This window comes from Mixophyes fleayi, chromosome 3, assembly GCF_038048845.1.
Source record: "Mixophyes fleayi isolate aMixFle1 chromosome 3, aMixFle1.hap1, whole genome shotgun sequence".
In the NCBI taxonomy this organism is placed as follows: domain Eukaryota; kingdom Metazoa; phylum Chordata; class Amphibia; order Anura; family Limnodynastidae; genus Mixophyes; species Mixophyes fleayi.
Window position 1 is genome coordinate 22,336,789 of NC_134404.1, and position 24,247 is coordinate 22,361,035.

Consider the following 24,247-nt stretch of genomic DNA (forward strand, 5'->3'; position numbering starts at 1 on the left):
ATCTAATGTAGAGATTGTTATGGACCAATTGGCAATGTTGTTGATCAGCCCAAATAGAAATGACTCTGCCCGAGTTTAATGTCTATAAGATAATGTTGTCAAATCAGCACACTGAGCATGCATGCCATATATGGGAGACTTGCCTGCTCTCCTGGGAGTCCGGGAGACCTACCTGGAATTTGGGAGTCTCCCGGACTGTCCGGAAGACTCCCGGCAAGTATGGTGTAGGTACCCATCTGAATGAAGACACCTTGTCACGGTAGATTAATTTCACCGAAATGTGCACTGAGGACCTCTGAGATATTATAGTGATACTATTGAGCAATACACAAGTGTTTGTTACTGAGATTAGTGTGCTCCTGCATATTTGTCTTGTATTTTATATTTGTCTATTTAGGTTTTGGGGACTGTCCCCATATCATGCACCAGCTCCTGACACGGCACCTAAGAATCGTGCTAACATACTGTGTTTCTTGTTCCTGCAACACCAGTAGCAGCTCTCCTCGTACGTCAGTGTATGTCTACAGACCAGTACTAGCCAGAGCTGCCTGCAGGGTAAGTAATACTCAGAATCAGGTTTTTCTTTCCAAGAAATGCAGCTTTAGGTGATGAGATACAGCCACAGATGTAATGTAGAGGTGAGCACATTCTGGTCTCAATCAATATTTTGCTGGATCTGTTTAGGGATAATGTTTATCTTCAGCTGCAGTCTTGCAGCTTTATATGAGCTGCAAGACTGCAAATTTTTCAGTGGACATCCTGGGCCTGATTCATTAAGGAACATAAGTCCATTTACTTGGCGTATTTTGCGCCAAGTCTGTCTCAATATGGTAATTGCTGTATATCCATTGCATACTTATATCCGTATTCAACAAGCGATGTTTCGTTAGATCCACATGTAGATGAATGCAGACATGCATATGCCTGAATTAAATGCATTTTAAAAAAAAAAAGGTGAATCAGGCCCTCGTGAGTCTAATTTACTAAGGATACTAAGGGACCATTTTTTATTAAGCCATAAACATGCGGAAACTATTTTATCCGCATGGTTTAGGCATTTCTAAGTTATATTGCTGTGTAACAAAAGCCTAACGCAGAAGATATCATATTTCTAATACTGCAATCCCCATAATTTCCAATGAGGACTGCGGTCTGGGGCTATTTAACAAGCTCCAAAAAGCGTAGACTTTAAGGACCAGTAAACTTATTTGAAAAGGCTCTTATTAAATTGCCACCTTCCCAGACTCGTCTTTACTGGAAAAAACAGTTTTCAAAGCATCCCCATCAATCAGAGGAGGTGGAGATGGGGGTGGGGGGTTTGCATCCAAGCTAAGATCAATCTAGTTAAATCCACATAATAAGCGATTGAACAATGAAACAAGTTGCAGCTGCGCTGGGTGAGGCCACTGTGCTGCCTGTGTGTATAATATAGACTCACATATGAGTGATACACAGATCAGGTCACTGTGCCTGCGGACAGCGCAGATAATTGCGAGCAGGAGCTGACACCGAGTCAGACCACACAGCGCCCTCTCCTATTGGTCCTTCCAGACACACCTCCGACGCTCCCCCTGGAGGAGAACACGCCGCATTCCATTGTTACGTCACAGCAGGGGGCGGGGTCTCGGCAGCGTTCTATTATCGCCTGGATACATAAAGAACATGATACACCTCAACGTTCCATCCAATCCGCAGCGCTGTGTGCGGCTGGGCTGAGTTGCACGTGGCTGGGAGCCGGTCTATATCTCTGGTGCTGGGGATGATGCAGCTGTAGAGGGATCAGTTCACGTCTCCATCAGCTGCACAGAGGTAAGAACATTCCATTATCTGTAACAATGTATCAGGTCACTAAATGTGTCAGTAGAATTCACAGACAGATGTGTACAATGGATCTATGATGAGAAGGTCTCTGGGGGGCTCACAGGGGCTGTCTGACCTGTTGGAGGGGAGAGGCCAACTTTGCCTTTAATCACAATATTCCTTATATATGGAAAACTGTACGCATTGCATCTCTGCAGAAAGGAGGCAGGGTAAATGCTTGTCTAGTGCTAGAAAATCCCCTCCCCTTTTTTCCCCCCTTATATTCAGATGGGCAACTATAACCCTCCCTATCTATTCTTTGCTTATAATGTTTGCGTATCCTATTTTACATCTTAGGAGTGTACATGGACATTTACAGTGTTCTCTTTTCTATGGATGCTATATAAATATTTATGTAATGGCTCAGGGGTACCCTTTAGGATTTCTAGAGAGGGGTTTCCAAATCCTTGATTTCAGAACAAACCAAAAGGAAACTTGCTGCAATAACCCTGCAGCAGACGCTTGGGATGGAGATGAGGGGCAGCGTACTAACTAACCAACCCTCCCTTGGGTCTTTATCCTGGGCCATGGAGAATATTTCCCCAGCAGCAGCTGCAGGCAGATGTACACCGTGCAGGAGGATCATACATACAGGGTAGTGTGGGAAAGGACATCGCACTGACAGTGTCTAGATTGATCAGAAAATGATTTCATCCTGCCAAATGCAAGATCTTTATCAAACACACACAGGGGGGAATTCAATTGGCAGCCTGCGCACTATTACCAGTATTATGGTAATAGTGCAGTTAAATACTGTTATTACGGTAGTTTCAACGCCAGCTTTTTGCTCGCAGCTCCCTGAGCTGCAAGCAGAAAGCTGGGTTAATATTACCGGAATAACTAGGGGCAAAAGCAAGATTTGTAGAGGGGGTTTCCCACACCACGCCACCAGTGGGCGTAACCAGCATGCATGGGGGCATGGCTGTAATTTTAGGCAGTGCTTGGCTGCTCTCCAACTCTTCCTATCCCTATAATATACATGGGCAATGCTGCATGCACTACTGTTAGGTGCACGCAGCTCTCCCTTTTCAAGCAGAGCCATGTAAAGCGGGGGCAGGGTCCAGCCACCTCAATTATACAATGCCCCAGGCTTGGAGGTGGGTTTCTGGGCACTAGAGATCCCCCCTCGTTTTGCCTATGATAACGGTAATACGTTTAACGCGGTGGTATTTTGGGGGGAGTTGAATTCCCCCCATAGAGGCAGGGTAGGGCTGGCAAATTTTAGCACAGGGGGCAAGACTCAACTTAGCAGCCTATTAGGAACATTTTAAAGGCAAAAAATGCAGATGACCCTAGGGCCGGCAGAAGGCAGTAAGCAGGGTAAGCGAGGCGGAGGGGGGCGCGCCATGCCGTAGATGCGTGGCCCCCGCCTGCTGTCCACCGAGCCAGTTTATAATAAAAATAAAAAAAAGTCACTCCCAGCGGTGCCCTCCTCTGTGCACCCTGTTCACCCGGGGCAGGCTGGGCATATTTTGGCCCGGTAGTTGCATGCTCCGGGACCAGCCACCTTCTATCATTGGCCACAGGCCGTGGATCCTTCCTCCCCTTTGTGTGAGGGCACCCTGCCCATGCATAGAGTACATTTAATTTTGTTGTATTAGGCTGGGTGGCCACTGGAGTTTGATTTGTGTTTAAAAATACAAATTTAATTGCAATTAAAGAACAAGTATCCAACATGTTATTGGTGGTCACATTGAGATTAAATTGAATGGAGCAGGAAGGATTTGAGATACCCATGATAACAGTATTGATGATATATGCAGATATTGAAAACAATAAGTCCCATTGTCACACCTGCTTATATGCATTGTATTAGAGTTAATAGGCTGATAGCAGCCAATTAACCTACCAGTATGTTTTTGGAGTGTGGGAGGAAACCGGAGCACCCGGAGGAAACCCACGCAAACACGGGGAGAACATACAAACTCCACACAGATAAGGCCATGGTTGGGAATTGAACTCATGACCCCAGTGCTGTGAGGGAGAGGTACTAACCACTGAGCCATCGTGCTGCCCCATGCTATATAAAGTTATATCAGTAGTTATCATAGGGACAGCAGCACACGGTCATTACATTTAGTAGGTGTCTGTCACTTTTTCCCCTTTGTGTGTCTGTCTCCTTTTTTCCCCCCTCATCTCGTGTGTCCCAGAAGTGCACTTACGGGGACTCTCCAGGTGGCCCGAACCAGGGGAGGGCGGTGCAAATATTAGCCTGGGGGGGTCAAGACTTGACTCAGCTGCCTATTAGGAACATTTCAAGAACATTTATGAATACCCCCCTCCCCCCCCCCCCCCCCCCCCCCCCAGTGATAATTAGGATTTTTTCCCCTGTCGGCTAGACTAGCTTTATCGGGCTTTCAGCTCCACTAATATGGGATTTTTAATTTTTTACCTTTGAAAAATAAAAAATGTTAAATTTATCAACAAAAAAAATATTTAAAAACCTTCATTCACACAACTCTATTCAAACAATAAAGCATCTTTTTAAATATCTTAATTGGTTATCCCTATCCTGAGATATAGAATGTGTGTGTGTGTTGTAGAAACTGGATTATGGAGACTTGCCCTATATTGTTTTAAAGTACCCATGGTTTGAGTCCCATCCCACAGGTAAACAAGCTCTGCATTAAGAACAACCCTGCATATTCAGAAAATATGTCAACCAAAGCTTATAGCACGCTGCCATATTTCTGTGAAAGTCAGTCCCACATCCCAAGTTGTGACTAAACTACAGCCAATTCAATGCAATGATTACTTCATATCCAATTGTCACCACAAGAATAGACAATAGAGCACATTATTCTGTTAGTTTAGAACCAAAAATTGAGATTATGGGGGGGGGAATCAATTCAATGTGAGCTGTCGTTGTTCCTCGCGAGCAGGTTAACGTGAATGTCCGATATCTTGTATGGGCAGCACGGTGGCTCAGTGGTTAGCATTTCTGCCTCACAGCACTGGGGTCATGAGTTCATTTCCCGACCATGACCTTATCTGTGTGGAGTTTGTATGTTCTCCCCGTGTTTCTGTGGGTTTCCTCCAGGTGCTCCAGTTTCCTCCCACACTCCAAAAAACATGGTAGGTTAACTGGCTGCCAACAAATTGACCCTAGTCTGTCTGTCTGTCTGTCTGTGTATGTTAGGGAATTTAGACTGTAAGCTCCTATGGGGCAGGGACTGATGTGAATGAGTTCTCTGTACAGCGCTGCAGCATTAGTGGTGCTATATAAATAAATGATGATGTTCTCTTGTGAATTGCCTATTTTGGGCACTCATAGAAGTAGCAGACAAACATTTATGGTCCCAGATACATTTAAATGGTTGCTTTCAGTTGGTCGAGATAAATCCTTCTATATGGAGTAAATTTTCCATTTTGTGTTAGTAAAATGATCCTCTCTGGATCTTCTTGGACCATTGAGCAACTTTCTTTCTTTCTTTTTTTTCCCCAGAGAGGCTGCAAAACACAATTGTAGCATTTAAATCTCTTAATACCCCACACAGTGGCCATAAATGCTTTCGATGTTTGTCAGCTGCTTTCCTCTGTTATGCAGCGCTGTGAAATATCTGTGTGTAACATCATTACAGAGGAATGTGCTGCTTGGTGCAGAGAGTCATATAATTTGTTTGAATGTAAGCTCCCAGCAGGTATGAGTCGGTCTAATCTGGCTGGTTTGCAGTGGCTGCAGGCTTATCCAGTTCCTCGCACGTTACTAGATAACACTATACTGTCAGCTGGATGCTTCAGGAAGGTGATATAAGATCGGTGAATGTAAACCTCTAGATGTATAGAGTGACAGTAAGGAGGAATAGGAATTAATTGGCTAAACTTCAGATATTGGTTGTGCTGTACATCGTTTAGTCAGAGCCAGCATTTAATTGGTTAAATGCCAGAGCTGAGCTGGGGGCAACATAGGCAAACCGAGGGGGGTTTTCCTAGTGCCTAGAAACTCCCCTCCAAGCCTGGGGCACTGAATAATTGAGGTGGCTGGACCATGCTCCCGCTTCACACAGCTCTGCTTGAAAAGGGAGAGCTGCGTGCACCTAACAGTAGTCCACGCAGCATTGCCCATGTATATTATGGGGATAGGGAGAGTTGGAGAGCAGCCAAGCACTGTCTAGAATTATTGCCACGCCCCCATGCATGCTGGTCCCACCCACTGGCGGCGTGGTGTGGAAACCCCCTCTACAAATCCTGCGTTTGCCCCTGGGCAACGTCTGTCTTGGTTGAATCTTCCCAGTGGGTCCTATGAGGAAGGGAGGGAGAAGCAGAGCAGATTGGGAAATGCTAATTGTACAGACCGGATTGGTGTTGGTTACCCTGTTTCTGAGTATTTCTGCCCTATAACAGCTGATCTGGTGACTCCCAAACCGAAGCCTCTCTAGTCATTGTGTAGCTAAGTACCTGCATGATCTGCTTACTGCTGGTTAAGGCCGGTAGTGAAAGAGAAGTGTGTACATTGCAAAGGTGATCAGACCATACACAATTACATAGGTGTAGTCTCCATAAAGCCACTCTGTGTGTAAAGCCTATATTCTGGGTCATCTTGTAGGGTGTGAATAGATAATGTCTGTAGCTGTCATTCTGCTTTTGCATTTAGCATTGTATATCCCTGTGTTGAGATGGGTATGATATCTTCACAGACCATTTTACCAAAGTGACTCAGACAAATGGGAAACACTTATGAAAACTAGTCCAAATTCGGTTTTAATTTTCTAAACTGTACAAAAAGACATCCTGACTGCTATGGGCAACATTTTTTTTTTTTAACCAGTTTTCGTATCAATTGACCCTTATATCTGTTACACGTCTTGCACAAACGTTAAGTGTTGGGGTCATGGTTTTGATTCCATTCTCAGCCACAACATTAAAACCAATGACAAGTGAATAACATGGATTATCTTGTTACAATGGCACCTGCCAAGGGGTGGGATATATTAGGCAGCAAGTGAACAGTCAGATCCTGAAGTTGATGTGTTAGAAGCAGGAAAAATAGGCAAGTGTAAGGATCTGAGCGACTTTGACAAGGGCCAAATTGTGATGGCTGGACGACTGGGTCAGAGCTTCTCCAAAACAGCAAGTTAGGTCTTGTTCCCAGGGTGGAGTGGTTAGTACCTACCAAAACTGGTCCAAGGAAGGACAACCGGTGAACCAGCGACAGGGTCATGGGGACGCCCAAGGCTCACTGATGCATGGAGAGTGAAGGCTAGCCTGTATGGTCCAATCCCACAGAAGAGCTACTGTAGCACAAATTACTAAAATAAAATGAATGTTGCCTATGATAGAAAGGAGTCAGTACACACAGTGCATCGCAGCTAGCTGTGTAGCTGCAGGCTGGTCACCGTGCCCATGCTGACCCCTGTCCCCTGCCGAAAGCCCCTACAGTAGGCATGTGAGCGCCAGAACTGGACAATAGAAGAAGGGGGACCTGGTCTGATGAATCATGTTTTCTTTTATATGTGGACAGCCGGGTGCGTTGTTTACCTGGGGAAGAGATGGCCCCAGGATGCACTATGGGAATAAGGCAAGCTCTGCGGAGGCAGTGTGATGCTCTGGGCAATGTTCTGCTGGGAATCCTTGGGTCCTGGCATTCATGTGGATGTTACTTTGACACGTACCACCTACCTAAACATTGTTGCAGACAAAGTGCACCCCTTCATGGCAACGGTATTCCCTGATGACAGTGGCCTCTTTCAGCAGGATGATGCACCCTGCCATACTGCAAAAATGTTCAGGAATGGTTTGAGGAACATGACCGAGTACATCTTGTTGATTTCGCCTCCAAATTCCCCAGATCTCACTCCGATCGAGCATCTGTGGGATGTGCTGGAAAATCAAGTCCAAGCCCTGGAGGCTCCACCTTGCAACTTACAGGACTTCAGGGATCTGCTGCTAACGTCTTCGTGACAGATATCACAGGACACCTACAGAGGTCTTGTGGAGTCCATGCCTTAATTAGTCAGAGTTGTGTTCTCGGCACAACAGGACCTACACAATATTAAGTAGGTGTTTTTAATGTTGTGTCGGATAGGTTTATATCTGTTAATAAGCAGGTAGACTATAATTTTACATGATAAATTTGCCACTGGGGGACACCATTCTGTTACTTTCTACAGAAGATATTTTATGATTATGACTCTGCAGTGAATTGACAGTGAGGCTTATTTACTAACCTTGATGAGAGGTGCAAATTTGCACCAAGAACACCACAACCAATCAGACAATTACTTTCATTGTCTTAAGCTGGGTACACACTACAGTTTTCGTCCAATTATCGGCTCAAACAGCCGACCTACCACCGCTTGGTCAGTGTGTGCAGTGACACAATGGACGATTGTCGCCTCATTTGGTTGGTCGTACCGTTTAATATTTTCGTTCCAATCACGTTTCCGCTGTGTAGTGTGTATAAACTTCCGACCGATCCACAACAGTGAGTACGAAATTACAGTCATTGCTCACGACAACATGGCTGTAAAAAGTCGCTAAAGGGACGGCCGCTCTTCCCTTTATCGTCCTAAACAAGGCTAGTGTGTATGCAGTCCATGGACCGAGCGATCGGACCATCGATCGCATGTAAAATCGCTCGGCATAAAAAGTTGGTCGAAATTTCTGTAGTGTGTACCCAGCTTAACTTGCACTCTGGAGATAAAAGCAAACTGCTGATTGGTTGCTGTGGATTTAAACGTATGCTGAGCGACATCTAAAATGAAAACAGTCCTTACTGAGAAGTCTGTTATATGCATTATGTGCTGTTTATTATCCCTACAGTAATTGCATTTATTCATGACCTTTCCAAGGTATAGTAGAGGACATGTTTCCTGGACCCATCAAGCTGAATTTTGTGTCATGTCGTCTTCGGTTCCCTAAGTCCCTCTAGGTTATGTTTCTAACACCTGCATTCAGAGACAAATGTACAATAAACTGTTTTAAAAGATCGGACATAAACTGGAGTTGTAAACCCCCCAAACAGATCTTTGTGAGACCGTTGTGATTTGCGGCACTCCAATGTGCTTAGTTGTCCAGTTTCAAGATATATTCAATTGGATCAGAGAATGGCCACAGAGGGGAAAATTTTGTCCCTTTATTCAGCTGCAATATCTGTGGCGTTGACTTTACTTGCTATCTATTTCCTTAGCAATTCTACATGACAGAGAGAGTTGGTGCAGATATGGCAGGGGTGTAATAAATTGTGAGCAATGTATTTCCATTTTAAAAAGTCCTTCTTCGCTTTTCCAAAAAGTTTGTAAATGTTCTAGGGTTTTTTTTTTCATGAATAAATGGCCACCAGGTGGCACTGTTGTATTTCTATGAAAACACATGGGTAAAATTTGAGTGCTCATTCATAGATATGCGTTGGGCCTTAATGTGTTAAGTCTTATTGAAATGAACATGTGGTTTAGTGATGCGATAACACGTCTTACACCCATTGCACTTTTACCAATCCAATCTGGTACTGGTAACTTGCATGTGTATTCATACTGAGTCCTAGCGTATTTACAGCTGTCCTTGCCAAAAGGATTGGCTTGTCTACTACATTTTAATTTATTTACATTGTCCTTTAAGTCTGTCCATTTGACATGTTCAGTTTGAGTTTTTACTTGTTCTCTGAGAGTAGAATCCCCGCCTTCTCGGCTCGTTTTGTTAGTAAACAGCTTGTATTTTTTGTTCCCCCTGCCCCCCCCCCCCCTTCCCCCCCTTATCAGTTCCCTGATTGGCTGTCTCTGATCTTTTTGTAGATAATGCAACAATTGATCACATATATTTGGTATAAAATGCACCCAACTTCTAATGTAAGTGCAACTGTGCATTCATCTCATGAAACAAGGATGGATACTGAGTTTTGCTACAAAACAAGAGAAGTTTTGCCGCACATCGACACAATTTTAGAATATTAACACTTACTGAGAATTAGGCAGTATACAGAACCATAGAAGTGGTACTGTGCATTAGTCTATAGGTATATAACAGGCACATATGCTAAATTGCAATTAGTATGAGAAGTGGTACTGTTCAGTTGCTCTTCATAGAAGAATAAGAAAACTTACTAAGAACGGCCACCAAATACAGAATGTAAAAGAGAATTAAGCACACATACTACAAATTGTGTAAGTAAGAAGTGATACTATGCAGTTTTTTTGAAATAAAAAAAATAATTTCAAATATCAGTTATACCCAGAATAGAAGTTGTACAGGGGACCAGCAAACATAAAGGGTATGCGATTTAGCACCATTCATAGAGAATAAGAAAAGATATTGAGATTTAAATGTATGAGAAGTGGTACTGTGCAGTTGATCAGTGATATTGAAAATCAGGTGACCGCTACACTGATAGCAGAGAGACTGCTCTGGTAATCTGCTGGGTTCAGGCACCAATGTGAACCTTTCCTGGAAGCTGTCTAGAATTGCTGCAAGTGCATTGTTATTCAGGGAAGAGCACACAGTAGGGGTGTTGCAAGCGGTAACCCATGACCAGATGCCTACACTGCAGATGAGTCAGTTGGGGGGGGCTACCAGCTGAGAGGTGTGAAATATTGATGTTCTGCTTCACTCTGTCCCACCCCTCTCTTGTGAGATATGGGACAACGCCTACACCCTCACAGACTCTGATTGGCTGTCTCTAGAGGATGTGTCCTATAAAATGGCAAAGACACGTTTGGTCTTGTTGAGAAACACACATAGCAAGTGAGGTAAGGCAGGATGAAAGACTTTTCACTCGATTTCGTCCCAGTATAGGTAGTGCGCATAGAATGTGTGTGTGCATGAGAAATTGTATGTATGTGCGTATGGATAAATGTCCCTTTCATGATTTACCATCATTCTTCACACAATATATTCCTGTATGATGTATGTTAGAATATTTTTTTTAAATAATGCTACACCAGATGTATAAGAATGTAATGCCATAACTGAAGAGATTTAGTTTATTTCAATAAACTAGCTTGGAAATTGATGGCACACTGGGTAATATTAATTTTCAGAAACCATAATTGTGGGAAGCTTCTAATCCCATTTGTCAAGTCTTCTGTTTTTTGTTTTTTTGGGAAAATCAATTTGTTGTGTTTTGGTTTGTTTGTTTGTTTTTGGGTATTTTTTTAAGCAGAGATTTGTCTGATCTAGTTGGGTATTTTTTATTGTGCTAGGTATACAAATATTTGCTTTGAAGACAATAATGCTTTTTTAAATATTTATAAATTAAAATGAGCAGCAACAAATATATAGCTCAATACAGCTTTGGCTATATGTACAGGACAGAAATAGCAGGGACACATTCTCTCTGCAGTACAGTCTGTCCTGCTGTAGTATTACTGTAGAGTGGATCTCCCATAAATTATTTTTACCTGTAAAGCATATTGTATGATTGATACCTTCAGGCTGCTGTGGAGTGACGGGAATTTATTATATGTGTTGCACTAGTAATGCAGGGAGTCTGCATCTAATACTATATAGATCTGTACGAACTACCGACTCGGCATTGATTTTTCCTGTCTTCACACCAGATGGACTGGTGTAATCTCTGCATTGTGAATAATTACACACGCGGTGTATAGTATAATGGGGAAGTGCTTGGTGTTGGTGACATGCTAGAAAATTCTCACACAAAGGGTGTAAGTTATGCAGTATTGTGCTACAAGCTGGGACACAGAGGTACAATGGTAACCCTCTAATTACTGGCTGGTTCTGTTATATATAGGTTCTGTGACTAACATTTTAACAAGGTACAGGCGGTTTCCAATCATTCAGTAATTAAAGGGATACACTGACAATCTTGTCTAAGATCTGCATAGTGCACCAGGGGGTAAATGTATCAAGCTGAGAGTTTTCCGGCGGGTTTGAAAAGTGGAGATGTTGCCTATAGCAACCAATCAGATTCTAGCTATCGTTTTGTAGAATGTACTAAATAACAGATAGCTAGAATCTGATTGGTTTTTCAAACCCGCCGAAAAACTCTCAGCTTGATACATTTACCCCCAGGTGTTTTATTTCTTAAATCTAGATTGGTGTAACTTTGGCTAACCCCCACCCCCCTCCTAAAAAACAAACCTTGTTCAGGTTACCCATTGCCTTCTAAGAGTACACCTTTAAGCTCTCAACCTTAAACCCACAACTTGTTAAAAGAAAATATTATTGTAAGGGAAGCCACCATAAATATTTCGTGTTTTCATAATGTGTTGTAATAGGATTAGATTAGCTGTTGGGTCTCGGGATGAACCAAATTACCCTAAAATACAGCAGTATACCATGGGGACTATCCAGCTGAGACAGTTTAGAAGAGCATGCTGGAACTTCTAGTGCTACAGGTTATCCTAACTGTTTGTATCATGTTATGCAGTTGTACCGATTTTTTATTTTCCTTTTTAAATCGCCTTCGGTTTACGCACACGGGATGTGATTTTTGTATCTAACTATATTGCTGCTTTGTCACAACTGTTAATAATTGAATTGCTCATCAGTTCATTCTTTGTGTTGATGGTTTGTTCCTTTTGCAGACTCTCAAAAAACTTGGTCACATCTGTTCAAAAATATTAATAAAGTTTTTTAGAGAAACCAATTTCTGTTCAAAGGGGGGAGAGGGGGGGTGCTGGCTTCTGAACTTTATAAAAAGTAATCGTGTCTGATGTAACAGCGATCTTATTTCAATGGTCTGGTAATATTTTTAAAAAAATGCTCTGACCTTAAATAGCATTTTATATTGGAATGTATCGCTCACCAGTCGTTGCTGGTAGTGTGGACGTAGTGAGATGCTCTAAACCACCCCTTGTGTCTAATTCAGGGTTACGTGATTTCCCTGCAGCCTCATAATGTCCCCCTTCCTGTGCCACGCAAGCAACTTGACACCAAGAGGGAACTCTTCTAAGTTTAACTCTTGAGCTGCCTGAGGACATGACTGCACACCCTGGTTAAGCAGATGATTCTCTGAAATCGTTCAGATACAGAGTAATATAAAATGCATCTTACTATAATCCTTAGAAAATGCATATTGACATTTCATTTGCAAGAACAGGTTAAAAAAGAGCAGTGGATGACAGATAAGCCAAAGTGGTAGAACATAATGCAGTGAAATAATATATTATAATATATATTTTCACCTCTGTATGTGTAAATGTGTGTCTGCCAGTTTTCAGGCTATTAAGGTGTCTGTTCGAATCTCTGTTCCAGAAATGTCTGTAGTGAGGACGTTAACGAGAGGGGCGAAGCAGGTGCTTCAGAGCCCTTTGTGCGGGTGTCAGGCGGTCACGTCTGTTCGTTTTATTGGCTTCTCGCCTCGTCAGGTGACATCAGATGCCAACTTCCATTCTGTGTCCTTCTCCGAGGCCGACCACCCTCGTGTGCTCATAACTGGTACGTACGTATATCAAGACTGCGGGATGTGCCCTCTAGACGGGTGTTTCATTGTTGTCTATGCAGTTATGGAGTGTTCTCCTGTCCTGAAATGTGTACAAATTGGTTTTTACTTTATTCTGGCTCTCATTTCTCCTGGTACTCCCAGCTCTTCCCTGCATATCTTACTGTCTATTGCATGGAATGGTATTCATTTGCATGCAGTCCGTTTCTCCTGCATGATGCTCTCCTCCGACCTCTACCCTGCATAATGACCTTCTCTCCTTTCCTGCCTCCCCCTGTGGCCGATGCCGCCCACCGCATGCTCTCCTGCCTCTCCCTGTGGCCCATGCCGCCCACCGCATGCTCTCCTGCCTCTCCCTGTGGCCCATGCCGCCCACCGCATGCTCTCCTGCCTCTCCCTGTGGCCCATGCCGCCCACCGCATGCTCTCCTGCCTCTCCCTGTGGCCGATGCCGCCCACCGCATGCTTTCCTGCCTCTCCCTGTGGCCCATGCCGCCCACCGCATGCTCTCCTGCCTCTCCCTGTGGCCCATGCCGCCCACCGCATGCTCTCCTGCCTCTCCCTGTGGCCGATGCCGCCCACCGCATGCTCTCCTGCCTTTCCCTGTGGCCCATGCCGCCCACCGCATGCTCTCCTGCCTTTCCCTGTGGCCCATGCCGCCCACCGCATGCTCTCCTGCCTCTCCCTGTGGCCCATGCCGCCCAACTCTCTTTTTTTGATCTTGCTCTCTGCATGTCCTCTTCCTCCTCTGTGTATATACACCACATTCAGACAGTCTTCTGAAAGCTGGGGATTATACTGCTGTGCTCCTACAAAACAAACAGTCTGAGCCTTTGAAAATAAACATATCAGACCTAATAAATGTGAAAGTCCTTTGAACAATTCAAATTTTATAGCTAATATAAAATTGTTTCCCACAACTTATTTCCACCATAATGAATTTGTTGTTAAATTCCCCACAGCAGAGCAGAGTCCATTTCCAGTGATTGTAGTTGGCCATGATCTCCTCGTTTTCTTATGGCCCAGCAATCTGCATGATTTACTCAATTAGGGTCTCTGGAGAAGACCCTTCATTGCTTATACCAGCCACAGTCATTCTCCTCTGATCCACCCCCTGATATAACCCCACCCAGCTGAATTTATACTGTACTAATCCTTAATGAATATCCTGCCATACAATGAGGGGTAACCATGGGCAACCAAGAAGCGTGACATTCGCTTCAACCTCTGCATACTCTTCCTCTGCCTCCAGCAGTGATAACAATGGCTCCGTATTCTTTGTTTGTGCATTCAAGGTGTATTGCCTAGGAATACAGAGAATGCAAAACCATTTCTATGACTGTGGCCCTGATCAGCTCCCCGGCTCATGACCCTGCAGGAGATGACTTGAATACCTTCAATGACAGTTGAAAGACCATTGTGAAGACTGAAATTAGCAATTTGAGTGTCTGTCTTGGTTCATAACAACTCTCTTCTTGCCTTTGGTTTATGTTCTGTCTTGTAAACGTGCATTCTCTCTCACAGGAGGATTGGGTCAGTTGGGAGTTGGACTTGCCAAACTGCTGAGGTATGATCTTCAGGCTTAAACTGCCCTGTGTATATCTATGGCATAGACACTGTTAATATTTTAACAAACCAGAATTGTATCATTGCAAACAGTTTGCAGAAACTACTAAAAATTCTTATATGCATGTAGAAATGTGTCGCGTGCCACAAGCTATAGCATCTGATTAAATATTGGCGTTATTAAACACGGGTGAGCCCAATCCTTATGACGAAGGAATGACGCAAGTCGCACAATTAACATAAACCTAGAGAAATATTATTACACGGTCTATATGATGGCAGCAGAATTGCCCAGTGTGAAAAGACAATTTAACTGGCTACATCTGTAATAGAATATTAAGATCCTCTGCTCTGAGCTGTGGGTGATATATAATCACATAAAAGATTGGGACATTTAATTGCATTATAAGTTCTCTTATATGTGCACCTTTGTTTACATTTATTCAATTAAGTGCAAGACAATGACTAGTGATTTTTATTTATTTTTATTTCATTTTTTTTTTTTTGTTGTTCCAGGAAACAATTTGGGAAGAACAATGTTATTTTATCTGACATCCGAAAGCCTCCAGACCATGTCTTCTATAGCGGTAAGAGACCGTGGCCTGTGCTCTAATTGAATTTGTTACTGTCCTATAAAAATACAATAAAATGACTGAAGTAAGAATCTGCTTACGTCTACTGCATTCTGCTGTTGCACCAAGTTCTGTATGAGCTGTAAGTTTTTATATTGGGTGCATTACTTATTGGTTTTGTAGCATTTGGTAGACTTTGGTGGGGGTGGGGGGGGATGTAAGCTTCCCAGTCCAATGAAAAGGCAAGAAATTCCATTTCCAATGTCATGAAGATGAAGAAAGCACGATAGATAAGTTCCAGAACTGGTTCATTAAACATGGTAAACTGGTCAACTTCATTCTTGAAAGGACACAAAATATCTTGCTCATCTTCATTTAGACGCATGTCTGTATAGTTCTTGCTCGGTGGCGGGAGAGCCGGGCTCATGCGCTCGGTGGCGGGAGAGCCGGGCTCATGCGCTCGGTGGCGGGAGAGCCGGGCTCATGCTCTCGGTGGCGGGAGAGCCGGGCTCATGCTCTCGGTGGCGGGAGAGCCGGGCTCATGCTCTCGGTGGCGGGAGAGCCGGGCTCATGCTCTCGGTGGCGGGAGAGTCGGGCTCATGCTCTCGGTGGCGGGAGAGCCGGGCTCATGCTCTCGGTGGCGGAAGAGAGCCCCTTTGATCACATTGAGATTGATTCCTCAGCTCTTTGATTAGTATGGCACGCAGGAGAACCTCAACAGAGGACAATCTGTGCCCTGTTGAACAGTAGACATAGGACATGCTTTATTGAGGATAGGTCATGGATATCCTTCATTGCCAGGAGGCCAAGCTTTTCACACCCACATGAAAGTGTAGGGTAGGTGGCAGCCGTTCCTCTTCGTCCACAACACCTTTTTTCCGCTTAGGAACAATGCTCCTCAATCCCCCTCCTCTTTTTTGTTTTGTTTTCCTTTATGGTAATTCTTCTGAAGATATAAAGCTTCTAATGGATCATGGACGTTGACTGCGTACTGCTATGGTGGAAACATATCTATAGCAATATCTGGCAATTGACCCAATATAGTGTCTGTGGTTCCAATTGTCAGTTATGCCGTCCAACAATCGGGTGATTATTGGACATGTTGGTAAATGCAATTAGGAAGTTTGACCACAGATGGCCTCTGTCAGAGATATATATATATATATATATATATATATAATGTATATGTGATCATCTTCAGTATACACTACTGGTTAAAAGATCCAATCGCTCAGCTGCCTCTTGTCTAGGTTGGGCCTGTTTGCATGTCCTGGACCATGGGCAGAGCAGTAGGATGGCACCATGTGTGGGCGGCTTTACTAAAAGGGCACTCATTGTACGTGATGGGCAAGCTATTCCATTATGGATGGAGGTCTTAAATTTATTTTTACCTTTTTTGATCTTTCAAATATTGAAGATCTAGCATTAAATGCCACTAGTAGATGTTCTAAAGGTGACCATTTATTAAAGGGTTACAAACTACTAATATGTTGTTCATTCAACGTTCACATTTCCTTTCCACAGGACCTTTCATTTATTCAGATATCTTGGACTACAAGAACCTCCGTGAAATAGTGGTAAACAATCGGATCACCTGGTTGATACACTACAGCGCTCTGCTCAGCGCAGTTGGTGAAGCCAACGTTCCTTTGGCCAGGGCGGTCAATATTACAGGTAAGGCAAATAGAAGGTTTGTAAGTTGCCATTTGTTACTTCTGTCCTAGTCAACCAAGCTAATTACAATGTCCGATCTACAGGTCTACACAATATTCTGGACATAGCTGCAGAACATGGGTTACGTCTGTTTATACCCAGCACAATCGGAGCTTTTGGACCAACCTCTCCAAGAAACCCAACCCCTGACCTGTGTATACAGAGGCCAAGAACGATCTACGGGGTTTCTAAAGTCCATGCAGAGTTAATGGGAGAGGTATGCATTCTTCATAATGTGCCTTAACATCTTGCTATCTACAGTACTACACTTCCCATTATTTCAACCTGGTTTACCTAGTCAATATGCCATCCTGAACTGGACAATGGGCTATACTTAATGGCCAATCCATATGTTCTGCAATTGAAAGAATAAACCATTATAATTTTTTTTTTTTTTAAATTAAATTAAATTAAACTCCTGTTGGGTTATTAATATCCACATACGCTGCCCTGGCAGGGTGAATATATATATGTTCACTTGGCTCACAGCTCCGCTTGTGAAATCCAGACTTCTGTCATTTATTTAGTAATGCTCAGATGAGTTGCCAACGCCCGTACTAATAGGAGAATGGACTATTTATACTTCACAAGGAGCAATCTTCATGCTGATTCGGCAGTCTCCTAAACTTAGCACACACATGTTGATCCAAGGGTTATGCCAGCCAAAAAGATAAGTCTGGCTGAAAGTAAACTCGTGACTTCGTAATGTTTGCTTGATGCAGGATATTTCAGCCCATGTTACTCAAGGTCACTCACCACTTTTAAATTTTATTTCAACAGTATTATCACTACCGATATGGGTTGGACTTCCGATGCCTCCGATATCCTGGCATTATCTCCGCAGATTCCCAACCTGGAGGAGGAACGACGGGTAATACGCTCTTTTAGATGTGTACAATTTACAGTTTAAGCCAAACTCTGTTAAAATTACAATAATAACATATAGGTCACTGTTCATCTACAAAAGTCTTTCTGAACAGAACACCTATTTTGTCATATTTGCATTGGTTAACGCCTCTGAAAGGGGTTGTGTTTTTCTGTCGTCAAATAGAAAGTTGACCATATACTGTAATGGAACAGTGTTCCAATTAGGCCTAACTGGTAAAACATTTGCATCAATTTACCAGATGACAGTGGTTACTTATGAACATTGATGAAAGGTGCAGATCTACACTAAAACCAAAGCAACCAATGAGACCTTTGCTTTCATTGTCGAACTTGTACAAGACAGATGCAAGCTAACTTCTGATTGGTTGCTGTGATTTTAGTGCAGATTTGTACCGTCAGCAATGTTTGTATATAGCCCTCTATAACTTTTGAACAGATCTGTGGGTGGACATATCTTTTTAATTGCATGTTGTGTTCTAAGATATAATAGTGTAGAATAAATAACACATCCTAACAAGCAGGTCTATGTTGCATGGTCATCAGGGTGGGTGATGGTGCTTTAGGTGGCATCACCCTACATACATTGGAAGGGTCACCTACCCCTCTCGCATTGGCATCCCCACAGCTTACCTTGGCAGGTCAGGTGGGGGTGGCATCCAGTCCTCCTGGGAGTGTGGTCCTTGGATGTGACATCATTATCAATTTATATAGCGACACCGATTCTGCAGTGCTGTACAGAGGACTCATTCACATCAGTCCCTGCCCCATTGGAGCTTACAGTCTAAATTCCCTAATATACACAGAGAGGGAGAGAGAGAGAGACTAGGGTCAATTTTGATAGCAGCCAATTAACCTACTAGTATGTTTTTGGAGTGTGGGAGGAAACTGGAGCACCTGGAGGAAACCCATACAAAACTCCTCACAGATAAGACCATGGTCGGAAATTGAACTCATGACTCCAGTGCTGTGAGGCAGAAGTGCTAACCACTAAGCCACCGTGCTGCCCCATCACAGCCAAATGCCACACTCCCAGCGTAACACTTCTCTACTTCAACATCCAGTCTCCGTGGGGAAGCTGTAGAGGCATTGCATGAAAACACTGGGTGAGATTTAATCGCTCGGGCTATTCATGTGCTCACTAAAGGGTTCCAAAATAAAAATGTCATGTCCCTTAACATTTTTACTTTGCTTAATGGGTTAAAAAGGGTTCTGTTTACTCTCACCCAAGTTGTAGTAAATTCATTGCTTTATATTGCTACCATTCCCTGTTTCTACATCTTTATATTATCCAAGGACAATGACAATTAACCAACTTACCGGCTATGATACAGCTCTGTAGATAGAATATAATTGTATCCAGAGAGGATTTTTGTATGTTTTCATTGCCATTGGATACAACACAATCTACCTATATTAAAACATGACTGAAAGTTGCCACCCACGAGCCTGATAAACTTAAGTTTTCTAAAGCTGGAAACCCCTTCACCTGGATTCTTCATACACTGTACAGAGGCAAACCATGCACAACGTTTCCAAATGGTAGACATATTATTTCTTAAACTTTCAGAAAATGTGCACCAGAATAGTTGGCTTCCTTCTACAGGTAACGCAGCAGTGTCAGAATGACTTGACACTGCTGCAAAGATATGCAGCACTGTAGTATGCTTGCAATGTCTGTAAAAGTTAAGGGACAGGGAACAGATTTCTTAAAAGAAATAAAAAAAAATGTTGAAATTAAGGAAACTGATCTTTGTGTATTGACCTTCTAGATTATGCAGTCCAGATATTCCATGATGCCATAAAAACTAGTAGATTTGTCTGTAACTTGAAGCCAAGCACGCGGCTCCCGATGATGTACATCGATGACTGTCTGAGAGCGACTGTAGAGATGCTGGAGGCTCCGGCGGAATCTCTCACAATGAGGACCTACAACATCAACGCCATGAGCTTCAGCCCCGACGAGCTGGCACAAGAGGTGCAGAAACATTTGCCGGAGCTAGAAGTTGTTTACAATGTAGATGCCGTCCGACAGGCTATTGGTAAGTTGCATGTCCATAAACTGTAAATTGAGAGTAATTCGCCTTAATTTTGTGTAGCTTGTCCATTCACTAGAAAACGGTCACATTGAAGCCAAGGGGGTTGGCAGAAGAAGCATCTGTCTTGGGTGCTTGGACTTGCAAGTCCAGCAGAAGATGCAATATCTACACTTGGACATCACCAGGAAGACTTCTTCTGTTGTCTTCCATAACTCCAACATATTTATATATGGAGGTCTAGATGTAAAAATGTGGTTTGGCATTTTTGCCTTGAGTGCCAACACACTTGTGTGATTGGATTTGGTCATTTTGTGAGCTATACAATTCAAAAACAGCCTATCAAATCTGTAGCAACCAGTGACATCACTGAGGCGGTCTACTGATGTCACTGGCATCTGGTTGGTAGGATGCATTCTTATAAATAATAGTTCAGCCAACGTATAGCTCCATTGTGTAAGTGAAGTGTGCACTGTAAGTAGGTTAGCAGCTGTGCTGTCCATCATCATCCTCATCACCATTTATTTATATAGTGCCACTGATTCTGCAGCGTTGTACAGAGAACTCGCTCACATCAGTCCCTGCCCCATTGGAGCTTAGTCTAAATTCCCTAATATACACACACACACACACACACACACACACACACACACACAGACACAGACCAGGGTCAATTTTTTTCTTAATAGCAGCCAATTAACCTAGTATGTTTTTGGAGTGTGGGAGGAAACCGGAGCACCCGGAGGAAACCCACGCAAACACGGGGAGAACATACAAACTCCACACAAATAAGGCCATGGTCAGGAATTGAACTCATGACCCCAGCGCTGTGAGACAGAAGTTCTAACCACTGAGCCACCGTGCTGCTGTCTATCAGAAAACCCTTTCTTCCAATGTCGACAAAACTGGCCATATTTACTCAAATGGGATAAGAGGATTAAATACTCCAACTAAAGCCACGGGATCTAACTCTTATCTCACATCTTCTGTTAAAAATGTAAAACTGGGGTAACATTGACATGCTTCCATATTATTAAAAATGTCTTTGTAATATATTTGCCTATAAAAAAAAATAATTTGATGTTTAAGACGTCCTGAATTTATCGAGGCAGTCAATGTTTAGTCTTCCTGTTTTTAATACTATAAATTTGTCATTCATGTCCTGTCCATAAAGGTGCTTTCAGTTTCTTGTTGGTATTAATTTAACTAAAAGAGTAGTCCAATTTTGGACACGCTCCCCTCATTATAACCCCATGTATCAAGTAGTTTGGATCCCTCCTCGGCGACCACTGCTGGTGCGAGATAGAGCTTTAGCTGGCATAGTGTTTTATGGTCTACAACTTTATGGCATGGTGCTTCTTCCGGTCTAATCTATGGCTTTCTTCTTGTATTCTCTAGCGGACAGTTGGCCAATGAATTTTGATGATGACAATGCTCGCAAAGACTGGGGTTGGAAACATGAATATGACCTTCCGGAGTTGGTGACGACGATGCTCAACCACCTCAACATGGAATGCCGAGCGGTACAGGCCAGCTGATCCCGCCTGTAGTGACCATGACTTGGTCTCTGGTGTGTACTGGAGACTGGACACCACTGTACTATATCTTTGTCTCTCGCCATTACTACTAGGGTGAAAAGAAAAAAAATCTTTGACTTATATAAAAGTGAATCGGTTCATTGAATGGAAGGAAACTTCCATTCAATGAATTGATGTTGATCAATGTACACCTAGCTATGAGAGGCCAATGTGAGATCCATGTTCCGTTACTTGAAGATGTCTTGTGGTCAGTGCGTAACAAACTACAATTCCCATAATCCTTCAGCTATTACATGGTCCTAAGTTACCTACCCTTGAGCTACAGAAGCAAGGTTCGAAATTGTAATATATATATTTTCCATGTCCAGCCTGTTTTATTTATGCTTTTAACTTTTTTTAAAAAAAAAATATATGTTCTAAAATATTGCTCATTAATGTGTTGAGTTTATCACGGGATATCAGGACTGTCTTTCTTGCACTTTTCAATATTGCATAATGTAATGTTTTTACTACACTGTGATAAATACTTACAATCCCCTTTTCTGTAGAAGGTGCAGAACTCTCCTGATTTCTCACTTTCAAGTACATGTAAAATTACGGTGAAGTCCTTTCAAAGAGAGTAAAAAACTGCTCCTTCTCCACCCCTTAAATATCATTTTAGATGCATTAAATTCTGATTGGACACCTGCACCTGGACTACACCCAACAAGTAACGCCCCCATCTGCCCCGCTAGTCCAATCAGAAGATTTATTTATTTTTTTTAACTGCAGACATGTGACATTGCACAGCGGAATTTGCGCTGAGGGACGGAACTCTTGTAAATGACCGTTCGTGAACCAATGTGTAGTATCACCGCTTTTAATTTTTAAGTGTGATTATTTCTTTGTCTCTGGACATTGGGAACTTTGCCTGCTGCTAATCTGCATGTGAGCAGATAAACCACCTCTGACCAAGCATGTGATCATAGAATGGACACACCCACAAATGTAATCTCCTGTCAATGGGCAGTGCCGGTTGGAGTTGGCCCCACCCACTCATGTAAAGGCATGCCGGGTAAAACATAATTTATTCAAACACACCAGCTGTGTATATATAACACAACGGGCACCCTTTAAATGCAGGATTTTAAGAGCTCTACTTTTTTAAAGGCTAATCGGTGCAGATTTATTTTATTTTTAAACATTGCATATAAGAGCTATTCTATAAGATCAGTATGTAAATATGTTGAATCTTTAAGTCATAGATCCAAAACTACAATAGTTTGTGAAACAATTTATGTATAAAAAAAAAACAACAATCATAAAAATAACCGTTGGGCATTTTGCTTGCTATTGTAGCATGCTTTTACCTATGTACCAAAGCTGACCATTACACCTTGTTTTTGCAGCTGTCTTGTGTATCATCAGAAGTCTTGGTGTAGTGCAGAAAAGAATCCTTGGATCTTTAATTTTCTGCACCTCTTTGTAGTGTACAGACCCATCCATATACTTGAAGATCGTTACTACTTGAATATACAAAGTTATTCCAACAGTTGTACTTAAACAATAACCTTTCCGAGTATAGTACCATGCAAAAGGCTTAGTTTATTGTTTTGATTAACTGCTAGTGTATTCTGCTTTTATGTATATATTTTGCATGTTTATTGATCGTTAGTTTTGTATGACTTAATTTTTTTTATTTTTTTTTTTCCCCCCGCCATAAGCGACCTTGCAAAATTTGAGCATAGGACACGAATTTAGAAATGTTTGCTCCATGTATTCAAAGCATCGCCCTTAGAACAGGGCATTACAGTAAAGTATTATAATGTTTTGAAGTTGTACGTATCTAGCCCCCAAATTAAACAAATTGGGGAATTATCATTCGACAATCTCAAGAAAAGATTAAATAAATTTAACAGATTTAAAAGGCATTGAACCAGAATTATTAGTTGACTAAACTGGGTACACACTACCAGCTTGTCACATGACTATCGCGCCAATCACACAATAAATGACCGCTTTGTCCGATATCGCATTAGTGTGTACGCTGCAACAATCCTGTTTTATTGTACCAAAGCACATTGTAGCGTTTCATTTGACTTTATAACCGGACTAATAATCTCTATAAACAATGGAACGATGTGGGGCTAATTCTGCAGTGTGTGTGTGTGCACACTCGTGACCAGCAGTGTAGTCGGACCTCCATATAATTTAGAGTCACGACCTTTTCAGCCAATGCTTATGACTGATGAGCACAGATCTGATGGTAAATTGTGTATAACAAATGTATTGTGTGTGACAAATATTTTAACCCTTACGCACGGGTCTCTGTATAAAGGCAATACTGGAGAACTATGAGCAATTGGAAATTACCGTTGGGTAAAACTATTGCTTTTGTATTTAATGGGAAAGTCAATTCTACAGATCTTTGTGCTTGATAAATTTGGAGCCACAATTTGCTTCTAAACAGCTGTTTTGATGCATTTAATAGTGATACTTGTAGCAACATGAAAAATAAGACGTGTTTTTTTTTTTTTTTTTTTTTTTCTGTATCATTGAAATTTAAATATACTCTTACACTTGAGATGGGTACAAGAAAAGCAAGGTAACATACGAGCTGTATAATGTATCATGGACCACTCAATGACCAATGAGTGATGAGCTAAATCACTATTTTTGTAAAGTAAAGGCATGGACGTATTTTTGCATTCTTTGGTTGTAATATGGCAAGAATGTATTTTAATAAATATAACATTTTAAA

At 42.3% G+C, this 24,247-nt stretch overlaps 1 protein-coding gene across 3 annotated transcripts; it reads left to right on the top strand.

The window, feature by feature from the left end:
* The first annotated feature begins 1,675 nt into the window (after nucleotides 1-1,675).
* LOC142143390 (L-threonine 3-dehydrogenase, mitochondrial-like) lies at nucleotides 1,676-24,247 on the top strand. 3 transcript variants are annotated; one of them, XM_075201212.1, is made up of 10 exons: nucleotides 1,676-1,809; nucleotides 13,012-13,194; nucleotides 14,722-14,764; nucleotides 15,280-15,350; nucleotides 16,860-17,009; nucleotides 17,093-17,265; nucleotides 17,829-17,919; nucleotides 19,706-19,975; nucleotides 21,368-21,539; nucleotides 22,896-24,247. In XM_075201212.1, exons 2-9 carry the CDS (start codon nucleotides 13,014-13,016, stop codon nucleotides 21,505-21,507), a joined length of 1,119 nt encoding a protein of 372 aa, XP_075057313.1. In that variant the 5' UTR covers nucleotides 1,676-1,809; nucleotides 13,012-13,013; the 3' UTR covers nucleotides 21,508-21,539; nucleotides 22,896-24,247. The 3 variants fall into 3 exon arrangements, with proteins under 3 accessions (XP_075057313.1, XP_075057311.1, XP_075057312.1); XM_075201210.1 differs by having other exon boundaries at nucleotides 21,368-24,247; XM_075201211.1 differs by lacking the exon at nucleotides 1,676-1,809 and adding an exon at nucleotides 10,468-10,541 and having other exon boundaries at nucleotides 21,368-24,247.

Excerpts from the sequence above, each read along its gene's own strand:
- LOC142143390 (XM_075201210.1), top strand. The coding sequence starts at position 13,014 with ATGTCTGTAGTGAGGACGTTAACGAGAGGGGCGAAGCAGGTGCTTCAG. Across the intron at positions 17,266-17,828 it reads ATGCAGAGTTAATGGGAGAG|TATTATCACTACCGATATGG; the intron begins GTATGCATTCTT and ends TTATTTCAACAG. Across the intron at positions 19,976-21,367 it reads TGCCGTCCGACAGGCTATTG|CGGACAGTTGGCCAATGAAT; the intron begins GTAAGTTGCATG and ends TGTATTCTCTAG.